At 29.0% G+C, this 10999-nt stretch overlaps 1 protein-coding gene across 2 annotated transcripts; it reads left to right on the forward strand.

Moving 5' to 3' along the window:
* The first annotated feature begins 111 nt into the window (after positions 1-111).
* Positions 112-9867, forward strand: LOC116768888 (angiotensin-converting enzyme-like). 2 transcript variants are annotated; one of them, XM_032659759.2, is made up of 11 exons: positions 112-392; positions 1349-1744; positions 1983-2144; positions 2917-3022; positions 4023-4361; positions 4744-4990; positions 5068-5201; positions 7139-7376; positions 7528-7626; positions 9003-9125; positions 9376-9867. In XM_032659759.2, the coding sequence occupies exons 1-11, from the start codon at positions 378-380 to the stop codon at positions 9743-9745; spliced, it is 2229 nt and encodes a 742-aa protein (XP_032515650.2). In that variant the 5' UTR covers positions 112-377; the 3' UTR covers positions 9746-9867. The 2 variants fall into 2 exon arrangements, with proteins under 2 accessions (XP_032515650.2, XP_032515651.2); XM_032659760.2 differs by lacking the exon at positions 112-392 and adding an exon at positions 1135-1244.
* The last annotated feature ends 1132 nt before the right edge of the window (positions 9868-10999 follow it).

Raw genomic sequence — 10999 nt, forward strand, 5'->3', positions numbered from 1 at the left:
CATGTTTTTAATATTGATCAATATTGTACATTGAATGATAATAAGGTGTCAGCATTAGAACAGCTTCCGGTCGCACGTGAACATCCTGGCAGTTTGAATTGAAACGCTTCTGTATCACAGAACAATGCGTCGGCGCAAGCGGTCCGGTCGCCCCGTACGTTCTACGTTTTCAAAACAAACCCGACGTTCGATTGTTTCGATTAAAAAAAATACACAAAACTACTAACATCAGGCATTATTCACAAACATTAGGTCAGGAACGGTGCTTGATTCTGTTGGTTGGTTGTTATACGACGTTATAATTTATATGGACTGATGATTGAAAATGTAGCTTGTGGTTTGGTGATCCTATAGTTACAGTGAATATTTAGAGAAACATGATGCTGACACAAGTATGTATTCTATACATTTATATGAAGATTGCATTGTCTTGGTTAATTTCTACCTCACTAAAGATACCTATATAAAGTTTTATATAAAAATTATGGATTACTAACATTTTATAGAAATGTTAAGAGATGAATACCCAAAAGAGCTTTTCATACAAAATTTATCAATTAACGCTTTTGTTACATAGTTTTCGTTTTATTTGTTCTGATAAATATCATTTTAATTTTATTGATTTTATTAGGTTTGAATTAAGACATTAGTTACCTACAGATCTTCGACTTTTTTTTTTAAATTATTAATCCTGTTAGATTGGCATGTATTATTTAAGTACCTATTTATTAATCTACTTTAGAAATAAGTTTCATTACGTATTGAGCATGGAATGTCGTTCGTTACATTTACTGGTTTGTCCGTATAACAATTTATTAGATACCTACAGTAGGTGTAATTTGTAATAAACCCGACATACATACAAAATGAAAGGAAAATTAGTAGAAGAATATATTTTTTGCAAAATATGTATAATAAATGTTGATAATTCTAAAATAAAACACGAGAGTTACGATACAAAGGATGTAATCATTATTTAATAATTGCGCCTGGAACTACTGTATTATTATCGTACTATTACATGTTAGGTCTCTTAATTCAAACATTACTTGCAGTGTCACACTACTATTATTCGAATGAATCTAGAATAATGTAGAATGGATGTAAGTACAATAAATACTGAATAGTCATAACCTAAAGGTCAGGCAGTGGTTGATACCCAGTTCTTAACTGCTGCGAAACATATTCAATGAGTATAATTTCATTCTATTGTACTCCTATTTTAAAAACTTGTTATGACTATGGTTCGTATTGTTTGGTCTGTAGGTAGAGCATTAAGATATATCATGCATAAATAACCATTTATTCGATATTGTTTTTATTATCTATCCTTTAAAACACGTTTCAGGCATTAATTTGCTTGGGAATCATGTCCATTGGGAAGGGCATGCAGTTTTCCAACAATCCGACCTCTGAAATGTCTGCAGATGAAAAAGGACTGGCGTTCAATAAGACAGAGCAATCAGATGAAAGTGGTTATGAAGTGGAAGGTGACGTTGAAGATAAAAAGTATCTCGATGAGGCAATGAAAACAGTTCTAGATCCAAATACAGTAATACTCAAAGGTGACGAGGTTGTTGAAAATTTTAAAAGTCAAATTGATAACTTAGAACATGGAAATGCATCAATGGAAACTTTTATGACAGAAATGGATAAATTAAGTTTAGAGATTTGCAAAACATCACAGGAATCGTTATGGGATTATGTTACTGATATCAATAGTGAAACTAAGAAAACTAGAATGGTAATTCATATAAACACTTAATACCTTTTTATTGCTGTATCGCTTGACGGTAATTTATGTGTTAGCTGTTTCCTTTGTAAATATCCTAAAAGTAGCATTAAAGAAATTCGAAGAAGTAAAAATTTTGTTTCGGTGATAAAAATTATTGCTTAATACATAATATCGATAGCATATAAGTTACATAATAGTTTTATAGAAACCTCTATTATGCATCAAACATAAATATCTGAAATTTCAGGTTAGAATCGCAGCTGAAGAAGATGAAATAAAAAAGCAATACTGGACAATATTGAAGACAAAATATTTAAATTCAGCCCACACATCAGATGACGCCCAGCTAGCAAGAAAAGTTAGAATTATTCGAGATCGTGGAACTAATGTCCTGATGCCCCAAAGTAAGGTAAGATTATAAACAAAAGAACGTTCCTATAATATTTTTATTTATAAGAAAAACAATTATTTAATGAGGTATTTATATTTATAACATATAAAAGCAGTTTATATTATAATTTACGAAGGTGGTAATTGGTTTCCCGTCTAAGTATATCTAAATGTTATACAATTTTCCATCGTCACTCTAATATATCTTCAGATTACTGTTTCCCTAAAGTCTATTATATGTATATTGCGGACTTTAAGTGTTGATTTTGCATCCCAATATAATTTTGGAATATTCTTATCTTACTTGTTAAGTGAAGTTAAGTTTGTAAATAATGACATTATTCTCATTTAATCCTATTTAACTATACATTCAACTATACTCTTTACATTTAATAGAACACCTATTTTTCGTAATCATTTGGTATGTTCACGGTCAGTCAACTATAATGAAAATGAGTGAAAATCTTAACAGTAGACACTATCAATCAGATACATTTTATCGTAAAGAATTAAATAAAAAATTATAGCCCATAAAATCTTTATTTGCGTAGAAAATTGAAATGGAATTTTGATAGCAATTTTATCCTACATACCGTATGAGCTCTGTAATTACAAAGGTTTCTCTGGTTACTCGATTTCTATGAAAGTCATGAGTCCATATGTGGTCAGGAAAAGTTAGTGGTTAGAAAAAATATATTAACTCAGTTAAGCTGCAAGTCTTTTATACTATTGGATTAAGAAACGGTTTTCATTTTATGGTATAAGATAGATTATATATTTTCTTTTAACAGCAACGTGAAGAAATTGACACAATGCAGCGAACATGGAGCCGAGTGGCCGTCTGCGCCTACAATATTAGTATTTGCAATGCTGATGATTCGATGCGTACAATGAGCGGTCAGATATTTTTTATAATAATTTTTATACCCGAAATCATACTATTCCTTATTCTTCCTTTAACAGAAATTATTATGCAGGGATTTTCTATTAAATCAGACTATTTTTCTTATCGCTAAAATAAGCTACAGTAAACAGTTCCGGGATAAATCAATCATATAAGCGCATATAAACAGGTTTCTAATCTCATGCATTGTGGCGATAATAATTAGCCCGATACATAAGTAAGAAAGGAGTCCATAATGTTTGTTTTTATATTCCTAGTATAGTAAGTAAACTTCATAGCTTTTGTGCAAATTACTATAAGTTAATTAAAAACTTTAGAAAGACACCATACATTTTATAAACTGATATTTATGGGTTTCTATTATGGTTATATTCATTTATGTCTTTAGAAAAGAGTCTGAATAATATAAGTTAATAATCATACTGGAATATATTTAGAATAAATCATATTGGAGTAAAACTATAATTTATTACGTTGTAAATATTTCATCATTCTCTTTATAACATAAACGTTTGATCATAAACGTTTAAAGCTTACGGAACCTTTCACTTACACCGTTACTTGCACATATGTATGTATATATCATTAGTTTATGTTCGACATAGAAACATCACGCAATAGTATACAATAACATAATCAGTGTACGTTTTATATTTGTTGATGGATGAAGCTTTCGGTGTCGTATTTATCGAAACAAAAAAAAAAGAAAAAAGAAATTCGATATTTGAAATTTTTACAAAGAATTTTGATTCAACTTCAGTATGGTACAGGAAGACATAATTTAAGTTAAAAAATATCTTAGGAGCAATATTAAAATGAAAATAAAAAAGCGACCAAAGTTTTTTCATTATTTGTATTCAATAATGGTGACGTCATTTTATTATCTGTTCAATCATATTATCTTTTACATATATGCTATTTGAATATTTTTTATTTTTTTTAAAAACAAACAGCCAATCTGTCGTCTGTAATAAATCTTGTTTTTAATTTTAGATATCATAACAATATTCAAAACAAGCAATGATACTAAAGAATTGTCATACTATTGGAGAGCCTATAGAGATGCAACTGGAAAAAAGATAAGACCGATTTTTAAAGATTATGTATTTAGGATGAACAAAGTCGCAATATCTGAAGATTTTAATGACGCCGGTGACATGTGGAGATATGCTTTTGATGACTCAACTTTAAAATTTAAACAAACCGTTGAAAGACTTTGGAACGAAATAAAACCTATCTATAATCTTTTACATAGTTTTGTAAGAAAACGAATGGAAATTTATTACGAGGAATTAAAAGGTGACAACAACTTAATACCTGCGCATATTTTAGGTGAGTTTTTTTTTTATTTCATTTGATAGGATGTAACATTATATTGAAAATTGTGAATTCTTGAAAATGTCCCGATAATTAAGTAAAAAGTAACAACAATATCATAAGCAAATACACACTCGGTGGAAATACCAATACCAATAAAGCATGTTCCTAAAAAAATATATATTCTATAAAAAGAATCGAACATTTTAAAAAGCAGTTTCAAATGCTCTAAATAACACAAATGGTGTTAATGACGAAAATTTGTATAATACTATTATTAAGATTTATTCAACGTAAATTTTCTATTAAAATTCAAGTTGACACTTATATCAGCATATGAATATACATATTGTTTTAAGTAATAAGGGAAATAATAATAATGAAATTTACAAAACAGGTAACCTTTGGGCTCAAGAATGGCAAGCAATTTATCCAAAAGTAGCGCCCTATCCGAATATAGAACGGCCAACAGTTGTAAGCAACGAAACTGTCAATGCAAGGGACCTCTTTCATGCTGTAGACGAATTTCACCAATCACTTGGTTTCGAATCAGCTCAGGATACCTTTCAGGATATAAAGGAGTCTATGTCCACAGTCAATTGTTTACCATCTAGCCATGACATGTGTGATGGTATTCATTATAAGTAAGATACTTTTGTTTGTTTCTTAAAATCTATATTTCGTTGTCGAATATTCATATTCAGCTAGACATATTTTTCAGAATAAAATGGTGTGGTGAGAAAATTTCTGATGTCACTATAGGCTTATCAAGAGCAGCGAGATTATTGGGACATGTGCAATATTTTAAACATTATCGTAATCTAGAGCCTTTGTATAGGGATGGGCCGAATCCAGGTAAATTTATATTTTATATGTATTTAAGTTTTAAATGAAATATAAATAATTAATGCAAATGTTTGAAAACAAGTAGGAAAGAACAATATGTAAACGGACATTGCTTCTATATTTTTTATTTGTCATTTTGGTCTCAAATAAATAGTTTTCCCGTATCACTAACTTAATTTCACCACATAGATAAATTACCAACACATTTAGTTTTAACTTTATTTTTAATCAGAATGATACATACGTACATCCGTAATTTTTAATAATATCGGTTGGCTATTATGTAATAAGTTATGTATTTTTGAAATAGTAATTCAACTATTTATACTTAAACTGGCTTTACATATGTAACTTTATGAAAACACGATTTATATAAGAAGTATTAATATATGTGTGTCTAAATATTCAGAATGGGGTTTATATATATATATATATATCGGATTTAATACAAAGAGAGGACGCCAGCCTCGCTGACGTCACTAATGTCACTTGTTTCAACGTTCCAGATATTTTAAAATGAAACTCCAATTCTTCTAAATGTTCTTGTATTTCTCGAAGGTTCTTCATCATCACATTCTTTATGATCCGCACTCGCTGAACTCTGCAGTTCGCTGTCGTGCGTCCAGACGTCATATTTATACCAGAATTCAAACATAGTTCTATTCTCCTTTTAAACAGTCTTTGATTTCGTTTTACTTTTAACAATAGTAACGACGACCAATAAGTTGTTATAATAATTGATGACAGCCTTAAGTTATTTTCATGTTGGATCCGTCATTGAAGCTGATAGCGCCGATATATATATATATATATATATATATATATATACATTCTTAGAGCTTCATTTTTAACAACTGAGACAAATTAGGTCCTTTTAAATTAGGACAAATTAGGTCCTCAATAAACGACTTGTGAGTACAATGTTAATGTAGGTATTATCAAACAAAGTGAGTTTCAAATGCTTTGTCTTTATCACAACTTACAAAATTCTATAGATTTTGAATCTTTATATATTCTAAGAGTAATCATGGTTATTCGTAGTGAACCTAGACTTTTTTTGTAATAATCGTTTTTTGTTTTTTACGGAAAATCCAGAAAGTTTCATTTTAATAAAACAAATGGACAAAATAATAATGTTTATATAAATAGTTATGGTACCCTTGTTAGTCAAGAAAACCTTTAAAATTAGTTCCAGTGATTAAATGTAACAAAATCGATGAACTGTATACACTGTTGTAAAATGAAGGCCTTTATGCAAAATAATCTTGAAAAGAAATATCTTTAATTTTAATAAAACATTGAATAAAAAAAAAAATATTTCTTTGCGTTGATAAATATCGTGTTCGGGAGCTGTTACTTTAGAATAGATATTTTTAATGATGGAGGTAGAAATGGAAGTAGTCTGTGCGCACTTTTTGTTCTAAGAAGGTATGAGTGTAAAAAATATTTTTTTAACTAACCGTGGGAAATAAGACCTAGAAAATTTCAATTCACGTGAAGTATAAACTATAAATTGATAATTAAATCTAAGCTATACTCGTTTGAATTTAAAGTCATAACAAATCTAGATGTACGATATATGTAGTTTCGTTATAAAAACTATAAAGATATAGAATTTTTGACCTACAATAAACATATTTTTGTTTCATCGATACAATGATATAAAGCTTTAAATATTATCTCAAGATAAATCCGAAAATTCAATTTATTAATTAATATATTAATTGTTTGTAATATGTTGATAAAGTTAACTTATCTTCCTACAATGGTTACAACGTCTTTGTTTGACTTTCGTCTTTGTGGGTTCCGGGTTAAAATAATATGTTACTGTCTGAAAACAACTCAATGAAGGCAGAATGTAATTTTATATACAATTTTATTATTATTTAAATAAATTTTGATGTTAAAAAACTTTGTGTTTTTTATAAAAGTATTAAAACTTGCAGCCTTTCACGATGCAGTTTCTGATATCGTAGCTGTGCAAATAGCCTCGCCAAATCACTTGAGCACCTTGAACTTCGTGAAGGTGGACACCACTGACAATTCCACTATAAACCACTTGCTTTGGTTGGCCTTAGAAAAATTTCCACTCATGGCATATGCTTACGTCCTTGATAAGTGGAGATGGGATGTGTTTTCTAACAGTAGCATGGAAAATTTAAATCAACATTGGTGGGATTTAAGGTACATGTCAAAAAAAGTAAAGCAATTACGATATCATAACCTTAATATAAGATTTTATGATTATTGATCTTTATTTTAAGATTATCAAGCAGAAATATTTTTCTTAAGGGTTATTATAAATTACTTTATATACGTTCCTATAAATTTTCAGAGTAAAAGAGACTGGCATCTCAGCGCCAGTTCTTCGTAATGAGAGTGACTTGGATCCTGCTGCTAAATATCATGTTGTCTCTCATGTCCAATATATAACGTGAGTGAATCTACCTTCTTTTTTGGTTGTTTTCAATTGATAAGTTGTGTTACAAAAGATAGAGCCTGTAAGTAATAATTAGACAGCATATCTTCGTGCGTATATTCTTATATTGAAAGATTTAACGAACTTGGACCATCTTATACGTATATTTAGAAAAAAAAGATGTTTAACATAACTAGTAGTTAGACATCTAAATACTTTTTATAAAAAATATTATATAGAAAAGGTAATTTCTGTTAAAACGATTTAAAGCGGACCAAGGTTTAGCCATTATTTTTGAAGATGAATGAGTTAATCGTTTCCAGTAAAATAAATAATAATATTTCGTTTCATATTTTTATGAACATAACGTGTTCTTTTGATGGTTTTAAATATTTTTCATACTCAATACAAATAAGTTTTGCCTTACTTAAGTCGACAATGAGGTGAATTATCGCCGGTGCAAGCGTGCTGTAACAAATTCTCACTTTAGGTTCAGATGTTTTCGTTAAAATTGATTTCTCAATCAAAACATTGAAAATGTGTTTCTTTAGTTATGGAAATTAAGGCAGCAATTATTTTTAATTCTTTAATTTCTCAAGCAATTAATTGAATAATTGTATGATTCATTCTTTATAATTGTTTCTGTTGTAACGTTTGACAATTAGTTGATATATTTGAAGAAGAGTGTAAAGTTACACTTCTTCACAGCAATGCATTAAAATGTCCATTTGATTACATATACATATACTACCAGGATGGTAAATCCATGTTTTTATTATCATAATACAAACGAACCGTTGCCCGTTCTTCATTTAATAATATATGTTAATAGTGTGTGTGAAGATTTATGAATAAAAAATTGTTAACTCTCCGTATGTATGACAATTTGATTATGACGACGAACATGACGATGCCAACTTAAACTAAGCGTACAGATATATATTTTTTGATTGCTATTATTCTTTTATATTTATGATAAATAAAATGATCTTTCTATAAAACCACGCTGTCATCGCTAGGTGTAACATTTTTTGTTATTGTAATGTATCTTTCTTTTATAATATTGCTCCACGTAAGGTATGTAACTCATGTCTTGATTTGATTTATTATTTTAGAAATAGAACCACTATTAATAAAAAAAATAATTAATTCTTATCCATGTTAATATTCTTAGTAGGTACTGAAAGCGCTCTGATTATTGCTGAAATTCGTATATATAATATATATAAAAAGACATACCTTATATATGCTATAATATAGCATATTCGTATAAGGTATGTCTTCATAACGAAGATGAACATTCGAGAAAATAATAATTATTAAGAGTTTTTAAATAATATTTGAAAAGCAGCAATAATTTTTTTTGGTACATTTGTTTCTTTTTTTTAAAGGTATCTGATATCGCACATACTAGAGTTTCAAATATTATCATCTCTATGTAAAAAAGCGAATCACACAGGACCTCTGCACGAGTGTTCCATTTATGGAGTGAAGGAAGCGGGAAAACTCTTGAGGTATCCTGCTTATATTACTAGTGTTTAATATTTACGACATAAATCAGGAAATTAATTAAGGAAAATGTAATTCACTTCCGTTTTTGTTTAAATTATTATAAGACATTATAGTAATTCAAAAAAACTTGGTTCTTGGAACCAAATTTTTTAAATGGGTACAAAAATTATATATGTTTAGCAATAGTTTTCGTGACTTCACTTTATCTTCCAAGTTTATTTTTAATGAAGGTGACACATTTCTTTTTTATAGTGACGGAATGTCATTGGGTGCAAGCAAGGATTGGAGTATCGTGTTAAAGACTATGACAGGAGAAACAGAATTATCTACAAGTGGTATTTTAGACTACTTCATGCCTTTGAAGGAGTTCTTAAACGAGGAGATTAAAAAATTGGAAAGACGTAATCATGAGGTAGACAGTAATGCTCCCTTTGTAGTTGGCATTATCGTTGTTATTTTGATTATATTTATGTTCGTGCTGTATTGTTTTAAAAAAAGAGATAAAGTAAGACAATTATTATCTCTATGCGGTTTAAGTAAAAATGGTTCTTTAGATATAGCTACACAAGAAATACCGAGACGGAAACCTGACGCTGTGGTTGAAAGGGAAGAAAAAGTTTAAGGTTTTACAAACTTTTTATTGATGTTAACGTAATATACAATTTTATAGGCTATAAACATATCAGAAAATATTTATGGAATTGAATGATAGAAGTAGGTAATATTATTATAATATTTTTTTTATTCGATTGTTTTATTCCCCCAAAAATGTGAAAACAACTATATACATTATACATACTTATATTTTCAGTGATATGCAATTTGAACTTATATCATATATATATACATAATGAGCAATAGTACATAAATATATACAATATAGACTAATGGCATTTGCCTGCGGATCTGTCCGCGTGGATGTCCAGCTATCTATCCAATTTTATATCAAATGTCGTCGTGTGGTCAAGTCGTGGTGACCTGGAGCCTAAAAGGCCCGCATCTCATACATGAGGGCAAGGGGAAACCACTGCAACTATCTTCCCAAGAAAGTCTTCAGGTATACAGATCACTGATACGTGATGACAACGACGAGTCTGCAAAAACTCTTGCGACAATGATGATGATATCAAATTTCATTAAAAGATTAGACATAGAAACATTCCAAACGATTTACTTCCTTATTTACAACATTAACATAGACCATTACGGAAGGTTTAGTTTGTTTTTTTATCTGAACTACATTGTTTATTCATTGTTTACATTCATTGTTTATAACACAAAAAAGAATGGAAATATTAATTAAATTAATATAAAAAAAAATTGCCATTTGACGCGGAAATCCAGTAATAAAATAATAAAACCCGACCTCATGGTTGTCACAGCAATGCATGAAGATAAAAAAGAATACCGAATTAGCAGCGAGAGAGATGAGAGTTGCAGAAGAGTGAAATATTCTTACCTTTTTGCAATATTAAGGTTTTTATAAATTCTTCAGATATGTCTATAAAAACCTTAATTTTGACAAGAATTCAATAAAAGATAATAAAAAATCAAAAAAATGTGATTTTATTATCATTATTCTTAAATTAAATTTGGATTGTTATGTAATAAATAATAATTGAATCTGAACATCACTAGGACGAAGCATAGAGGACAATTTAACAACATCAGTCTACCTGTTTTCCCAAAGGGATAATTCTAATACGACCTCATACCTTCACATAAAATATAAACTATGGCAATTTATTTATTTAATTTTATTTATTTATGTACCAAGAGTAGAAATAGTTATATCATTATAAAAGAAATGTGATGAACAAAGGATAACTTATCTCTTAAAAGAGATCTCTACCAGGAACCCTTTTCATAGAGGAAA

This window comes from Danaus plexippus, chromosome 5, assembly GCF_018135715.1.
Source record: "Danaus plexippus chromosome 5, MEX_DaPlex, whole genome shotgun sequence".
NCBI lineage: Eukaryota > Metazoa > Arthropoda > Insecta > Lepidoptera > Nymphalidae > Danaus > Danaus plexippus.

Bases quoted from the DNA above. Each gene is read 5' to 3' on its own strand.
- LOC116768888 (XM_032659759.2), top strand. The intron at 4,991-5,067 runs GTAAGATACTTT...CATATTTTTCAG, and splicing joins TGTGATGGTATTCATTATAA to AATAAAATGGTGTGGTGAGA. The intron at 7,627-9,002 runs GTGAGTGAATCT...TTTTTTTTAAAG, and splicing joins TCTCATGTCCAATATATAAC to GTATCTGATATCGCACATAC.